The sequence below is a fragment of the Ranitomeya variabilis genome, chromosome 8, assembly GCF_051348905.1.
Source record: "Ranitomeya variabilis isolate aRanVar5 chromosome 8, aRanVar5.hap1, whole genome shotgun sequence".
Classification (NCBI taxonomy): Eukaryota; Metazoa; Chordata; class Amphibia; order Anura; family Dendrobatidae; genus Ranitomeya; species Ranitomeya variabilis.
The window spans coordinates 161,018,737-161,036,991 of record NC_135239.1 but is presented as its reverse complement, the minus strand read 5'-3'; the positions used below and the strand labels follow the sequence as shown (position 1 = coordinate 161,036,991).

Genomic DNA, 18,255 nt, shown 5'->3' with positions numbered 1-18,255 from the left:
ACTCGATCTTTTCATTGATTTGGAACAAAAGAGGATTTAAATGTGTTTGATTATTTTACAGCCGATGCGTAGGCAGAGCAGGGGGCTGATACAGCTATGTGAAGCCATTCAGATACAGCAATGATGATGTGCTGAGGAAACAATCTCTCAAGTGTGTTGAGCGTAGGCCAGAAATTGAGGGAACCAAGGGCTGAAAATAATATCTGAAGATTAGGGAACCTTTATTCATAAAAATACATTAGTGTGATAAATTGTTATATAAATATTTATATATTTTTTAAAGTGGACAATCCCTTTAAAGAGATCAAAAGACACCAGTTTTTGCACGTATTTGATTTCTGCTCCTCCCCTGAGTATTCTGCTTCTTTTTTTTATTCACTCTTAAGTTCCAGACATATGGGTCTTTTTATTTAGTTCTACTTTTTATTGTCTTTACCAAGAGGGTGTGGTTCATATGATTATCTGGAGGAGTATCTCTAGGCTGATTTGCATTATTATACCATGAATCACACCCACATGGTACAGACCGTAAAAATTAGCACTAAATAAAAAGACCCCGATATCTGGAACTGTATGGTGGATTTAATAACAAAAATGACACACAAAAAATGAATATTCATGGAAATAAAATAACAATAAAAATTGGTCAATTATGATGTGGTGACTTGTCCTCTTTAACAGGGAAACATGCAACAGGCAATAAAACACTAAGGGCTCATTGCCTCATCCGATTTTCGTGTTTTCTCAGAGAGCACTCTTGCTATGATATTCTATAAGGCTGCAACAGGATCAGAATAGCCGGTCTCAGGAGCGCAGAAGGAGAACACAGACACCAGTTAGGGTAAAACCACAACACGTTTCAACGGCGTGCGCCGTCTTCTTCAGGTGGTTATTTTTTAATGATATGCAAGGAAGCAGTATTTAACCTTACAAGGACAAATCACAGAACAGTGGCAATTACATATGCAAATGTAACATACAAAAAAATGGCCATGTATCATTTATTACAACATTTTAGCAGCAAAGCAGCAAATATAACATACAGATAGTGGGCATGTATCATTTGTTACAAATTGCCTAATAAAAACCAATTAGAAGAAAAATAAGAATAAAAAATAAAAATAATCACCAAAGTAATAATAATAAAAATCAGCATAAAAAATTATCATAAAAAGTAAGGAAAAAAAAAAAGATACAAATAGACGTCCAATTAGTAACTTTCTCAATCATGTATCTTTTTTTTTAATTTACTAATTAGAAAGTTACTAATTAGACGTCTATTTGTATCTTTTTTTTTTCCTTATTTTTTAAGATAACTTATTATGCTGATTTTTATTATTATTACTTTGGTGATTATTTTTATTTTTTATTCTTATTTTTCTTCTAATTGGTTTTTATTAGGCAATTTGTAACAAATGATACATGCCCACTATCTGTATGTTATATTTGCTGCTTTGCTGCTAAAATGTTGTAATAAATGATACATGCCCATTTTTTGTATGTTACATTTGCATATGTAATCGCCACTGTTCTGTGATTTGTCCTTGTAAGGTTAAATACTGCTTCCTTGCATATCATTAATAAATATGTACCTGAAGAAGACGGCGCACGCGTTGTGGTTTTACCCTAACTAGTGTCTGCGTTCTCCTTCTGTGCTCCTGAGACCGGGTATTCTGTTCCTGTTGCAAGTCTTTCTCCCCCGTTGTGAGGTATCCGGCTGGAGCTGCGGGGACCTGCGCACTTATTTCCTCCTCGTTGGAACGGCCGCTAGCGCTCCTTCTACAAACCGCCATTTGTTGTTTCACATTCTATAGGGCTGTGCACATGTCCGATTTTTTCCTTGGCCTGGGAGTTCAGCAGAAAATATTGCAGACATGTCCAATTTTGATCCAAGGGTTGAATCAAATTCGGCAATGCAAGTCAATGGGTCCGTGAAAAAAATCTGACCACACTAGGGTGACATCCAAGTGTGATGCAATTTTCACAGATTGTCAGAATGGAGAAGGTGGAGAAACTTTTCTTTTAATTTCTCCACATTCAAGAAAAACAGAAGACACTCAGGCCACACTCTGATTCAAACTCTGATCAGAATAATTGGTCCATTTTTGTCATACGTGGAAGAATCGGACGTGTGAATAAGCCATGAGTCTCACACCTATGATTGTGTAGCGTGCAGTTCCTCACCATATCTGTCCTTGGCGGTGGATGTAGACTGGCTCTCCTCATCCGCAATTCCTGCCGCATACGGACTGATTCCTGTAAGCAATTAATGTCAGTCACATTTTTTAAAAGGAAGTAGCAAAGTCAAAATGGATTAGAACAATTAATGTTAAGGCTGCATTTTTATTTAGCTAGGGAGGTCCATTGTTCCTTCTTAGACTTAGAGGTTTGGGCTTTGTTTCCCTTCTTCCCTGAACTGGATTCTAATTCTGTTTTTGATGCAAGCGTGCATGCAGCCTATATAAAGTAAAAAGCATTAAACAATTAGAAAATTAATTATAAATGTTACGAATATGAGGGCACCAATATTGGATATGTTTAATAGCAGGATACTCACCTAAATGGGTAAGCTCAAAATTTACTATTCAAGTTAGTGATGGCTACACATGCAAACATCGTGCTTCCTACAATAACATTTACAATTGACTATTAGAATTTGTCTTGATCGTAACACTATTACAATGATTTCTTACCTCTGGATAAAGGCAAGGAGTTGACTGTCGTCGAGCTCGACGTTGCTCCATCAGTGAGTATTTCCCAGAAAGACTTTCAATTAGCCCAGCTTCTAATGCCTGAAAAGCTTCTAGGGCTTCTGTCGTCCTGAGAGTAAAAAAATGACAGCAAATAATATATATTTTATTATATGGCTGTGTGAAAGAATGCAGGGTATTTGGATCTCTGTGTGAGAAAATATGGACTGCCACCGATATCAGTGTTATGACGTTTTTACGATATATAATAATGATTGGTTGAACATAGATGACAAATTCCTACCCACCTTCGTTCCTGACCAAATATCCGCTCAACTTCTGCTTTCCCGGGACTATGCATTTGTCCTTTTATTTTAAGAGTTGCCAAGTCAGGTCTCAGACGCTTTGCTCTAGGTATGTCCGCTAGTGTGGTGTAATGGTTTCTGCCTGAGGATCCTCTTTGACTACATTCTGAATCAATTGAGCTTGTGGAAGAAGTGAGCCTGTGGCTGACCCCAAGGGATGGAGGATCGTGATTTGCACGAGATGGTCCATGATAAGAGAATGGTGACTGGTCAATTTTATTAGTTCCATGACGAGGGGAATTTACATTTTCTTTCCAAGGATAGTTCTTATCAAAAGATTCTATAAATACAGAACATAAAATTAGTAATGGAAATGAAATGTAGAGTAGACATGCCATAGCCTACATATTTGTTAGTGTGCCAATTGTACATAAAATACAAAGAGTATTAGTTTGGCTCAATTGGGGCTTGACTCCAACCAAAAATTTCCAGTTTGTAAAACTAATTTCTTTTTATATACTGTACTCTACTAGGTATTAATGAGTTTGGTCTCATTCAGACGTCCGATTGTCACGTACTAGGCTGTCCATGTTTTTTACAGATAACACTCGTACCTGGGATAGTCTATAGGGACATTGACCTGCCCATAATTTTTTACGGACTGAGAAGTCCACTGAAAATCACGGAGACATGTTCGATTTTAAGCCAAGGGTGAGTCAAAATTGGCAATGCAAATTAATGGTTCTGTAAACAATCAGACCGCAATAGGGTGACATCCGAGTGCGGTACAATTTTTACAGACTGTCAGAATGGAGAAGGTGTTTTTGTTTTTTTTTAATTTCTCAACGTGTGAGAAAAACAGATGATACTTGGACCACACTCTGATCAAAGTCTGTGAATGAGCCCTTAAAGGGAACCTGTCACCCCCCCAGTCGTTTCAAACTAAAAGAGCCACCTTGTGCAGAAGTAATGCTGCATTCTGACAAGGTGGCTCTTTTAGTTCTGGGTGCTGTAACTAGAGAAATAATCATTTTTATAATTTGTCAGAAATACCTGGTCTTCAGTCAAGGAGGACGGCGTTTCCCCCCTGCTTTAGACGCCACACAGCCGTCACTCACATCTTCTTGGCGCCGGGCGCCGCCTCCTCCTCACCGCTGTTTTGAAAATAGCCGGCGCCTGCGCTCTTTTCCCCTGCCTGGTGCAGGCGCAGTGAGCGCTGCCGGTCTTTCCTCATATGCGGCCCAGCTGACTGCGCCTGTGCGGCCGCCTTGCCTGTGTATCCCAGCCCCGCAATGTGAATAAATCATAAGTCACTGCGGGGCTGGGAATCACAAGCAGGGCGGCCGCGCAGGCGCAGTCAGCTGGGCTGCATATGAGGAAAGACCGGCAGCGCTCACTGCGCCTGCACCAGGCAGGGGAAAAGAGCGCAGGCGCAGGCTATTTTCAAAACAGCGGTGAGGAGGAGGCGGCGCCAAGAAGATGTGAGTGACAGCTGTGTGGCGTCTAAAGCAGGGGGGAAACGCCTGCCTCCAGGACTGAAGACCAGGTATTTCTGACAAATTATAAAAATGATTATTTCTCTAGTTACAGCACCCAGAACTAAAAGAGCCACCTTGTCAGAATGCAGCATTACTGCTGCACAAGGTGGCTCTTTTAGTTTGAAACGACTGGGGGGGGTGACAGGTTCCCTTTAAGGGGTCGCTCACATCTGCGTATAAATATGCCAAGTGCAATGTGATAAAAAAATTAATGCACTCGAATCAATGTTATTTAAGGAGGCAGATCTGCTATTTTTTTTTCACCTGTATTCGGCATGCGGAAAAAAATCACACCATGATGCCAGTGGCCGCGTATATCAGACGAGACTCGCCAATGCAAGTCTATGGGTGCAAGAAGAAAAAACGCTGTAAAAAAAATGGCCATGTCAGGAAAATATTAATTATTTTCCATTGTTCAGGATACAACCAGAGCTGGGATACAACCAGAGCTGGCCTACTCCTCCTCCCATCATTGGTTTCTGTAGGACCAAAATCCTTCATGCAGCCCCTCCCCCTCTGTGAATTTCCACCCCCTCCCTTCAGGAAAATGGTCCATGTGGAATATGAGTTTTTATTGCCTGCCAGCCAGCAGAGCTGAATGTGTTTTCCCCCAAAGATCCCTTTGTCTTATAAGCAAAATACTCAAAGTCAAATTCAATAAGACACATTAATCCCAGAAACATGAAAATTAGATTTCCAGGATCTGGGTACTTGGGGTTATGCATGGCAGCATTTTGCGGCATTCAGGGCCATCAGAAACCTGGGAAATCACAGACATACCGTGTTTGGACTCTAAAGAACGGTAAATTTGCAGGGGAAAAAAGTAATGCCAATATCGTTGGCCTGTGAACTTCCAGGCTAAAGATATGAAGAAAATTAGTTATTGGTAACTTTCCTAGCTATGTGTACCTCCCAGAAAATAGCCCATATGTGAGGTCAGCAAAGTGGAAGGTCTTAGGCCAGTAGTAGAGCATAGGGACCTTTCGTCAAACTCAATTTGACAGGTGGACCCGCCCCTATCAAAGTGTATCAGAGTGTGTAACCCCTCCCCTCCCTGGCAGCCAGCTGTTCCTCCTTGTCTGGCTTTCCCCTTTTGATATTGTTATCACAGTGTTTAATATTGTTAATTTGATACTGTGATTATTATCACAGTATTTGCCTGCGTTTATATTAGATGCTTATATGTAACTGCGACGAGTTTGAATGAGTCTGGTACTATAATTGCTAGCAGCTGCTAAAATGTATCTCTACTGACCATTAACTAGACAGCCAGAGTTTCTGTGTTGGAGATACAAACATTCCACACAAACATTCCTTAAACCACACAGAAATAATTTGATGCTGTACAGAATGATATAAAAATCATCACATGTACAATTTACATACAGCATTACACTTCTTACAAAATAGATAATATACAGCGTTACAGTTCAGCTACAACAGCACATTTCAGTGGGATTACAGCGTGATGTGCAATAGCACACAGTGGTGCTGAGTTTAATAATATATAGTATCACTGATTTTACAAGTGTTCAGAAAGTGGTGATAGAATAATTTTCAACACTGTCAGGGTGTGTGTTAAGAGGTGTTTACCAAATATGTTCTCTGACCAGCAGATAATTAATTAAAATCGCATAAAGTGTGTTAAATAGACATCATACGGATATCGTAGTGAATCAAAATGTATTAAATTGATTACTGATACGATTCCAACAAATTGATAACAAATTGTTATCAAAGTGACAGCAAAGCATATTAAATAGATATCACACCGAAATCATAGTGTATCAAAGTGTATTATTACACCTATTATTACATAGGACCTTTTATTTATAGTCCCAATAATATTTATTCTTTTATTGACATTTTCATACACCTATAGTCCCAATAATGTTTATTCTCTTTTGTTTACATTTTCATACACCTATAGTCCCAATAATATTTATCTGACCAGCAGATAATTAATTAAAATCGCATAAAGTGTGTTAAGTAGACATCATACGGATATCGTAGTGAATCAAAATGTATTAAATTGATTACTGATACGATTCCAACAAATTGATAACAAATTGTTATCAAAGTGACAGCAAAGCATATTAAATAGATATCACACCGAAATCATAGTGTATCAAAGTGTATTATTACACCTATTATTATATAGGACCTTTTATTTATAGTCCCAATAATATTTATTCTCTTTTATTGACATTTTCATACACCTATAGTCCCAATAATGTTTATTCTCTTTTATTTACATTTTCATACAACTATAGTCCCAATAATATTTATCTGGCCAGCAGATAATTAATTAAAATTGCATAAAGTACGTAAGAAACAAATGCATGACTTTTAGCACCGCCACAGCCACGTATATTACTCCACCTTTCTTTAATTCAACATTATTTTATCACATATTAATTTCACAGCTGTCTGTGCCGGCTATTTGCACACAACCATTTTGAATCCATGTTTTGCTGACCTTAAACATTTTGATGTGTTTCTCCTGATTTTTCTAGCGCAGCTCGCTGAGCGTTACCACTGTACTCATTTCTCATTGCTGCTTCTGAATGTACACTATTCTCACCCATGACAGTTTTCCTTTAAAAAATATGAATATTATTGAATATAATGTTTTACATATATTACAGTATTTTATTTTTATTAATAGTTACTTTTAACTATTCTTTTAGAGTGTCTAGTAGTTTTATATTCTTTGCCTGATATATTTCTACACAAAGCTTCAAAACTATTTTGTAATTTATAATGTATCACAGTTTTTTCATATGAAGTTACATCTTGGGCCCCGTTCAGACTATTGTAACAACTGTAGCTTAAAATAGAGCCAAATAGCTACTTACAAATCCGGACATACACCATTGATTTTAATGGGTTCTAAGGGGATTCTATCAAGGTTTTCCACATAATAGTTATGGAAAGAATAATGCTACAGAATTGTCCGCTCCAGTTATAAAACAAAAATGATGAAAATTATCCATGATGATAATGTGAAAAAGGCTTATGCAGTGGGTTTATGGAACTCTACAATAAACACCATGTGTAGAAATTTGGTTCTAGAACTTGTTGGATTAGTGAATATAATAACGTTTGTCATATTTTATAACATGCAGCTAATGATTCTTGCTTTCAACTTGTATGTAACTGGATTAAAATAAAGAATAATGACCTAGCTGATTGTTTGGGTGATATTGTAAAACCATTTATTGTTTCTACTACTTGGCAATTGTTACATTCAGTTATTTTTATTTATTTATTTATTTATTTTTTTCCTTGGAATTTGTTAGTCATTACAATTATTTTTGCTCCCAAGATAGGGTTTTAGAGTCACCAAGTTACATAAATGTGCAGGCTCCTGAATATTACAATTACAAAACATTCAAAGTTTGTTTCTCCACTTTTTGCAGTTAATAAATCTTATTTTCTTTATAATTTGACTTTTAGTTATAGTTTGTTTCAGTTCTTTGGCGTTCTATGTATACCGTAAATTTTGCTTCCTTTCAGTGAATAATATAAGTCAAATTATTTTTATTCAAAGACATCTAACTTATGTATACTTTTAAAGCTTTGTTACATTTCTAGTCAGTCCACACCATGCTGTGTAACATAAATACATGTGGTCTTGTAGTGATTTAATATAGTGCACCAAACATGATATGGTTTTTGGTTTCTCTGAACTGGCGCAAACAAAACATATAAGGTAGTACGGCACAAGATGTGAGCGTACCCGCAGCTCACTGAGCATTACCACTGTACTCACTTCTCTTTGCTGCTTCTGAATGTACACTATTCTCACCCATGGAGAGTTTTCCTTTACAATATGAATATTATTGAATATAATGTTTTACTTATGTTACAGTATTTTATTTTTCTGGTGTTACTTTTGTTCATGTATTACTGGTCTCTTCTGCAGTTGTGATTCGTACCTTTTCTATATAAATATGAGTAAATGAACTGTCCATTATAGAACCATTTTGAATCCATGTTTTGTAGACCTTAAACATTTTGTATAACAGATGTGTTTCTCCTGATTTTTTTTTTTCTTGGTTAAGGGATCACTGATGTTTTAATAAACTTTGAATAAATAACTGTGCATACATAAGAAACCTTGCAATATATCTTTATAGAAACTTCTGCACTCATGGCCACTTCTCCTCCACCTTTGCCTCCTGAACTCATCATTCACTGTGAAATAATGCAAAAATCCATCATAGCAGCTACTTTTCAATCACCACGTTGACTCCGCAGAGCCTTCAGCAGCACACGTGTGTTGTGTGTGTTTGTGTTTCTTGTGTGTGTGTTGTGTGTGTGTGTTCTGTGTGTTTGTTGTGTGTGTTGCATGTGTTGTGTGTGTTCTGTATGTTGTGTGTGTATGTTTGTTGTGTGTGTTGTATGTGTTGTGTGTGTTCTGTATGTTGTGTGTATGTTTGTTGTGTGTGTGTTCTGTATGTTGTGTGTATGTTTGTTGTGTGTGTGTTGTATGTGTTGTGTGTGTTCTGTATGTTGTGTGTGTGTTGCATGTGTTGTGTGTGTATGTTTGTTGTGTGTGTTGTATGTGTTGTGTGTGTTCTGTATGTTATGTGTGTTTGTTGTGCGTGTGTTCTGCGTGTTTGTTGTGCGTGTGTTCTGTGTTGTGTGTGTCTGCCTCCATCTTCTTTCGACAATTCTCATCTCTCTTTACAGAGCCATAAACTTATAATGGCAAAATGTTGATGCCTCCATCAGCACAAAGATGGATTTTTGCATTATTTCACAGTGAATGATGAGTTAAGGAGGCAAAGGTGGAGGAGAAGTGGCCATGAGTGCAGAAGTATTATTTCTATAAAGATATATTGCAAGGTTTCTTATGTATGCACAGTTATTTATTCAAAGTTTATTAAAACATCAGTGATCCCTTAACCAAGAAAAAAAAAATCAGGAGAAACACATCTGTTATACAAAATGTTTAAGGTCTACAAAACATGGATTCAAAATGGTTCTATAATGGACAGTTCATTTACTCATATTTATATAGAAAAGGTACGAATCACAACTGCAGAAGAGACCAGTAATACACGAACAAAAGTAACACCAGGAAAATAAAATACTGTAACATAAGTAAAACATTATATTCAATAATATTCATATTTTAAAGGAAAACTCTCCATGGGTGGGAATAGTGTACATTCAGAAGCAGCAAAGAGAAGTGAGTACAGTGGTAATGCTCAGTGAGCTGCGGGTACGCTCACATCTTGTGCCGTACTACCTTATATGTTTTGTTTGCGCCAGTTCAGAGAAACCAAAAACCATATCATGTTTGGTGCACTATATTAAATCACTACAAGACCACATGTATTTATGTTACACAGCATGGTGTGGACTGACTAGAAATGTAACAAAGCTTTAAAAGTATACATAAGTTAGATGTCTTTGAATAAAAATAATTTGACTTATATTATTCACTGAAAGGAAGCAAAATTTACGGTATACATAGAACGCCAAAGAACTGAAACAAACTATAACTAAAAGTCAAATTATAAAGAAAATAAGATTTATTAACTGCAAAAAGTGGAGAAACAAACTTTGAATGTTTTGTAATTGTAATATTCATGAGCCTGCACATTTATGTAACTTGGTGACTCTAAAACCCTATCTTGGGAGCAAAAATAATTGTAATGACTAAGGCTGGGTTCACATTGCGTTAATGTGTGCACGCTAACGGACAGCGTTGCACGGCGAAAATGTTGCAATTAACGCCGTGCAACGGGGCCGTTAGCGTGCCCATTGACAGCAATGTCAATTTCTCCTGCAGCGCATCACCAGCGCGTGCCTTTTTCGGCTCGCGCTAGTGATGTGCCGTTCTTCTGTGACGCGCCTCGGACGCTGCTTGCAGCGTCCGCGGCGCGCCCGAGGTCCGTTCCTCGCTCTCGCAGATCGGGGATCTGCGAGAGTGGGGACGTTGACGCGACCCCTAACACGGCCCCTAAATAAACATTGCGTTAGCGCAATCCGCTAGCGCTAAACGGATTGCCCTAACGCAATGTGAACCTAGCCTAACAAATTCCAAGGAAAAAAAAAAATAAATAAATAAATAAATAAAAATAACTGAATGTAACAATTGCCAAGTAGTAGAAACAATAAATGGTTTTACAATATCACCCAAACAATCAGCTAGGTCATTATTCTTTATTTTAATCCAGTTACATACAAGTTGAAAGCAAGAATCATTAGCTGCATGTTATAAAGTATGACAAACGTTATTATATTCACTAATCCAACAAGTTCTAGAACCAAATTTCTACACATGGTGTTTATTGTAGAGTTCCATAAACCCACTGCATAAGCCTTTTTCACATTATCATCATGGATAATTTTCATCATTTTTGTTTTATAACTGGAGCGGCCAATTCTGTAGCATTATTCTTTCCATAACTATTATGTGGAAAACCTTGATAGAACCCCCTTAGACCCCATTAAAATCAATGGTGTATGTCCGGATTTGAAAGTAGCTATTTGGCTCTATTTTAAGCTACAGTTGTTACAATAGTCTGAACGGGGCCTAAGATGTAACTTCATATGAAAAAACTGTGATACATTATAAATTACAAAATAGTTTTGAAGCTTTGTGTAGAAATATATCAGGCAAAGAATATAAAACTACTAGACACTCTAAAAGAATAGTTAAAAGTAACTATTAATAAAAATAAAATACTGTAATATATGTAAAACATTATATTCAATAATATTCATATTTTTTAAAGGAAAACTGTCATGGGTGAGAATAGTGTACATTCAGAAGCAGCAATGAGAAATGAGTACAGTGGTAACGCTCAGCGAGCTGCGCTAGAAAAATCAGGAGAAACACATCAAAATGTTTAAGGTCAGCAAAACATGGATTCAAAATGGTTGTGTGCAAATAGCCGGCACAGACAGCTGTGAAATTAATATGTGATAAAATAATGTTGAATTAAAGAAAGGTGGAATAATTTGTTATCAATTTGTTGGAATCCTATCAGTAATCAATTTAATACATTTTGATTCACTACGATATCCGTATGATGTCTATTTAACACACTTTATGCGATTTTAATTAATTATCTGCTGGTCAGAGCACATATTTGGTAAACACCTCTTAACATACACCCTGACAGTGTTGAAAATTATTCTATCACCACTTTCTGAACACTTGTAAAATCAGTGATACTATATATTATTAAACTCAGCACCACTGTGTGCTATTGCACATCACGCTGTAATCCCACTGAAATGTGCTGTTGTAGCTGAACTGTAACGCTGTATATTATCTATTTTGTAAGAAGTGTAATGCTGTATGTAAATTGTACATGTGATGATTTTTATATCATTCTGTACAGCATCAAATTATTTCTGTGTGGTTTAAGGAATGTTTGTGTGGAATGTTTGTATCTCCAACACAGAAACTCTGGCTGTCTAGTTAATGGTCAGTAGAGATACATTTTAGCAGCTGCTAGCAATTATAGTACCAGACTCATTCAAACTCGTCGCAGCTACATATAAGCATCTAATATAAACGCAGGCTAATCACAGTATCAAATTAACAATATTTGCTGTATGTTAATTGTACATGTGATGATTTTTATATCATTCTGTACAGCATCAAATTATTTCTGTGTGGTTTAAGGAATGTTTGTGTGGAATGTTTGTATCTCCAACACAGAAACTCTGGCTGTCTAGTTAATGGTCAGTAGAGATACATTTTAGCAGCTGCTAGCAATTATAGTACCAGACTCATTCAAACTCGTCGCAGTTACATATAAGCATCTAATATAAACGCAGGCAAATACTGTGATAATAATCACAGTATCAAATTAACAATATTAAACACTGTGATAACAATATCAAAAGGGGAGAGCCAGACAAGGAGGAACAGCTGGCTGCCAGGGAGGGGAGGGGTTACACACTCTGATACACTTTGATAGGGGCGGGTCCACCTGTCAAATTGAGTTTGACGAAAGGTCCCTATGCTCTACTACTTAGGCCTCTTTCACACTTCCGTCGCTGCGGGTGCGTCGTAATGCAGTGAAGCGACGTATCGACGGATGTTGTGAAAGTAGCGGAAAACGTGTGCAACACATTCAGTGTTATGACGGATGCGTCTAAGGAGTTCCTGCCTGGATTTTCAGGTATAAGATTCTGGGGGGAGCGAGAGAGAGAGAGATTTTCCCTGACTACAAAATCCTTCCGGGCATGCTCAGAACATAAAAACGTGATACGTCGCTGGATTCCTGTTTTTCACAGTCAGCGACGCATCCTGCGCCCATAGGCTTCCATTATAGCCAGTGACGGGCAGCGCAGGATGCATCGCTGAGCGATTTTCCGACGTGCTGAAAAAACGTTCCTCTGAACGTTTTCTCCGCCCAACAGACCATTTTTGGCCGACGGATCCAGTGCATGACGGATGAAACGGATGGCCATCCCTCACAATACGTCGCTAATCCAAGTCTATGAGAAAAAACAGGATCCTGCAGAAAAATTTGCAGGATCCTGTTTTCTCAAAACTCAACGGATTGTGACGGGAGATGAAAGACGGAAGTGTGAAAGAGGCCTTAGCTTTATGGCCAAAGCATAAGACTAGAACTTCCATCTTTGGCATTCATTCAGAGCCAGAGAGACAGCTAGACACCATGCTGTGGCACTGGATCATTTCTTTGGGGCCTCTCCTCCCCTTTATCGACACGTCATACCTTTGACTGAGATTTAGTAAGTTTCTTATTTTCAGCCCTTTTAATTTCATAACTGTTTGTACTTACTTATAGTTTGTCTCTTCTGTATTATCATTTGTATCTTTTGTAAACACTGCCGATTTTTTTCTGGAGTAAACTTATAAATTTGTTAGCTTCGTTCTTCTTGCTCTATAAGTTACCCGCCACGTACTCTGCGCAAATTCACATTACAAACGGGTGTCCATTCCACCTATTAGAGGTTGTGGTGGCAGCATAGTTGTCATATTTATGTGGTGTTGGGGTCTTGATGGTGACTGAATCAGGGTATATATATATGTTCCTATCAGGAACCGGTGGTATATATACATCCCCTCACATGACATGCCGCGATATTCGACATAAATTAGAGAAGCTGCGCTCACTTTGTTATCCTCTGTCATTACCCTTATTGGCCAGCAGGGCAAGGGGGTGCCAGAGAGCTGCAAGTTCATGACCAAAAGTGAAGTGTTTTCATTACAGGCCAAATAGCAGATAAGTGATAAGTCGCAGTTGCATGCAACATGTATTGAAGTTTATGACAAGTGAGCCTCAAAACACCTGCAAACAGTGACAGAAAAAACAACACATTGGAAACATTTGTGAATGTAGGTCGCAGCTTTCAATGCAACACCATAGGAAATCATTAGGTGCGATGTCACAGTGTGACACCATGGTCTCCATGATGTAATAAATGCTGCCGTGTAGGTCTAGTCCAACGCTTCATGGAGTCTGTGGTCATAAAGAAAGACATAACAGAGAAGAGTTCAAGTAACTTCCTATATATTTGGTCCAGTGCCATCTGTACTTATAAAATATAAGTTGTAATATCAGTAATGGGTTAAGTTTGCCAAATGCATGCCATAATGCAAGAGATTTCCATCCTAAGACCAGAAGACAAAAATGCAGCAACTTTTTGCCACTGGTTGTTTTGGGAGGAATATAGAGCTCGATGTTTTTGAAGACTTTAATAAACCCCATAGTATAGGCGGTTCTCACCCACTTGCCATACGATATTATTACTACTCCTCCAGCACAAAAGGTTTTACTATAAATAAAAACATTCAGCCTTCTCTGGGTTGCAGTGTTCCTCTCAGTGATCTTCCACCATTTTGTCTCTAAAGTCAGAACAGGAACAACTTTATGTTTTCCTTTTCCTCTTTTGGCAGAAATCCCTTTTCAAAGACGCTGAGGAAAATCAAATTGAGAGCTTTGCACTTTATGAAAGCATTGTGCTGGGTGAGTAATTTTCATCAACAGCAATATGACGTTGAGTCAAATTAGAAAGACGAATGGGAAATGCAAAAAATAAGAAAACACGTCAAGAACCTGTTTCGTCCTGCTAAAAAATTAAGCTTAATCTTTCAGCAAAATAATATATCCAAACACAAAGCACACTTGAATGGGTCAAGAAAAATAGGTTGGATACCTTAATAAAGTCCTGATCTCAATCCAGTAACGAGTACTGTATGTGGCACTGCTATACAGAGGAGCCACCATGAAATTAAAATTCCAGATAACCTTTTCTATAACTCTGTGTTGTACTATTCCTTTGTTATTCCTCCTAGAAATATATACTTAAATAGACAAAGTGGTACTATTCCCCTTGTAAAATAGGCACGTTCCTGTATCCTTACACAGTCTGACCATAGCAGCGCTAATTGTAAAGGTCACACTGTGTAGTTACCCTACTCTTCCTTCTATTAATGCATATTTACGAGACATACCGCCAATTTATCAATTTTGTTACGTACCAGTCTCGTCTTCAGGAGTGGGCTCTGCTGCCTTTCCCTATGGACGCTGCTCTTAGTTGTGCTCCACGTTATCTCTTACAGGTGGCCCAGCATAAGTGACATCATCTCTCAAGTCCCTTTCAGTCCCACTATTACTATTACACACCTCTGTGTCTCAGTATTGATACTGTAATGTGTTCAGTTGCTGTTTGTTTGAAGTTTGCTAACACCCAGTTTGTTCGGTTAATATCATTTTCTCAGACTCCTATGTGTACCTTTTTTGACCTGCTGGTTAGCTCATCATTTGCTGTATGCATTTCTGTTCATATTCTGTTGTAATCTGCTGTGGATTCTTTAATTTAAATTAATTGTTTCTGTCACCTGGTGGTTAATCCATCATTTGCTGTAAACATTATGAACTGGAATTAGAGTCTATTCTCATTACGTTACAACCTGCTGTGGATTCTACAACCTGCATCTAAGATCTGCTTTGGACCCGCTATTTCCCTCTTCATCTGTCCTCCCGATTCTGTGGCTTTTAGTGTGTCCTGCCTCGCATGTTTGTCTGGGTTCTTACTGTTTCCTGGGTTTTTACTGTTCCACATGATGCAGTGCCAACATCCTGGGTCTTTGTATTCATCCTGATGTCAGGCTTCATGAATCCACCTCACCAGGTAGTGAGCTCCGACAAATGTATTCATAATTTTGCATGGCCCAGCTTCCAATCCGAGGATCAGATAAATTAACCCCGGAGCAGCCAGACGAAAACTAGCCGACGCCAATGAGCAAACAGTGGTCAAACGCGGAATTACCGCTGTCTGTCAGACGACCTGGTCTGGACAGTGTCCGACATGACACCTAAAATGGGAAAGGTTTATTCTGATTTCATTTCAGATAATGAGAAAAATATGCATATGTGTCGTTTTATATAGTTTATGTAAACTTCTGGTTTTAACTGTAGATTTATTTCCTAAACAGACGTGATAGGAGAGCTGAGAAGTCCTCTTTAAATTATTATTTGCCTGAACTATAGACATGTATGCTTTACCACTCATAATCTCTATCATTCATTTTCTGCTTTTCCAATATATAAAATAAAATATTACTAATACTATAATTTCATTCCTTGGAGAACAGAATATTTTATTTCTGGGAGCACAGTGTATCATAATCTATAATAATTTACATTTATTTATTATCCCCCTTCAGTCGGTCTAGGACATCTGGATGCAGTGCACATTATCATTTATTTCAGAGTGACAGCATATTAGAATTCATTTCTGAGGGTCCAGTATAGCATCATTTATTTATGGGGGTACTTTGTCTCAAATTGAGCTATTATACTATTTTCAATTTTATTTTCAGACGGCACTGTGTGGAGGTGTTATTTTCAAGAGAGCATAGTGTAAGGCACTATAATTTCTAGAGGGGGCACAGTTTATAGCACTATAAGAATATTTTCTTCCCATATACTGTAGGTTAAAGGAGTATTCCCATCTCCAAGATCCTATCCCAACATGTAGCAGGTGTAATAATGATAATATTAGCAAATACCTCCAATTAGAAATGTAGTATCGTTATTCTGATTCGCTATATCTCCTTTCTCAAGTACAGGCATTGCAGTAGCTTAGGTATCCATGGTTGCGACCACTAGCATCTAGCTGTCACTATATGAGTGGTCGTAACCATGGATACCTAAGCTACTGCAATGCCTGCACATAGCACATAGGATCGAGATATAGCTGATCAGAAGGACAATATTACCTTTCTAATTGGAGTAATTTTCTAATATTATTTTTACACCTACTACATATTGGTATAGGATCTTAAAGATGGGAATACCCTTTTAAGAATGTGCTGCAAAAGAGAAGACCTAAATCATACTAATACAGTTAGGTCCATATATATTTGGACAGAGACAACATTTTTCTAATTTTGGTTATAGACATTACCACAATGAATTTTAAACAAAACAATTCAGATGCAGTTGAAGTTCAGACTTTTAGCTTTCATTTGAGGGTATCCACATTAAAATTGGATGATGGGTTTAGGAGTTTCCGCTCCTTAAAGGAAAGGTGCCGCATTTTATTTTTTGTATTAAAAATGATTGTTTATATAAACAATTATTTTTAATACAAATTTACATTTTTTAACTTTAACATTTTTTTTATTATTAATTTTTTTTTCAGCCACTGGACGCCGCCATTTTGCTTTGCAGGAGTGTAAGTGTAGCTGCACGGCACTTTCACTCTGCATTTACGGCAGCCCAGGGCATAGAGATCTGCAGTCGGGAGCCGACTCTATACCTACCATTATAAGCTGCTTTCTGCTGTGTCTGGCCACGCCCCCTGAGCCGTCCACAGCACGGCAGAGGCAGGAGACCAGCGCCATCTTCCTGGAGCTCACACTGCAGCTGTGGGCTCCAGGCCAGCTTTCCAGGATGATCGCAGGAGCCCTGCAGTCATAGGAGGAGGAGGAGACCATGGACGGGAGGGAGAAGGACTCAGCAGGCAGCCGTGAGTATCAGTGGGGAGGGGGAGAGGGAATCTAATCCTCTCCTTTGTGGTGCTGACTCTGAGCAGTTATCTCCTCCCATGTATGTTAAGGCCCCGTCTCACATAGCGAGATCGCTAGCGAGATCGCTGCTGAGTCACAAGTTTTGTGACGCAACAGCGACCTCCATAGCGATCTCGCTATGTGTGACACGTACCAGCGACCCGGCCCCTGCTGCGAGATCGCTGGTCGTGTCGGAATGGCCTGGACCTTTTTTTGGTCGTTGAGGCCCCGCTGACATCGCTGAATCGGTGTGTGTGACACCGATCCAGCGATGTCTTCACTGGTAACCAGGGTAAACATCGGGTTACTAAGCGCAGGGCCGCGCTTAGTAACCCGATGTTTACCCTGGTTACCAGCGTAAATGTAAAAAAAAACAAACAGTACATACTCACCATCTGATGTCCGTCAGGTCCCTTGCCGTCTGCTTCCTGCTCTGACTGAGCCGCCGTACAGTGAGAGCACAGCACAGCAGTGACGTCACCGCTGCGCTCTGCTCTCACTGTACGGCGGCTCAGTCAGAGCAGGAAGCAGACGGCAAGGGACCTGGACACCGAAAGGCGAGTATGTACTGTTTTTTTTTTTTTGGTAACCAGGGTAAACATCGGGTTACTAAGCGCGGCCCTGCGCTTAGTAACCCGATGTTTACCCTGGTTACCCGGGTGCTGCAGGGGGACTTCGGCATCGTTGAAGACAGTTTCAAC

General features: G+C 38.6%; 1 protein-coding gene across 1 annotated transcript in view; it reads right to left on the bottom strand.

The window, feature by feature from the left end:
• Positions 1 to 1,779: 1,779 nt before the first annotated feature.
• The window catches only part of LOC143788832 (uncharacterized), a 32,134-nt gene continuing 15,658 nt past the window's right edge, over positions 1,780 to 18,255 (bottom strand). The window contains exons 4-7 of the mRNA XM_077278742.1: positions 2,999 to 3,335; positions 2,694 to 2,820; positions 2,185 to 2,256; positions 1,780 to 1,845 (exon numbers count right to left, since the gene is read on the bottom strand). Coding sequence (XP_077134857.1) covers positions 1,780 to 1,845; positions 2,185 to 2,256; positions 2,694 to 2,820; positions 2,999 to 3,335 — 602 coding nt within the window. The remainder of the gene's footprint in view (positions 1,846 to 2,184; positions 2,257 to 2,693; positions 2,821 to 2,998; positions 3,336 to 18,255) is intronic.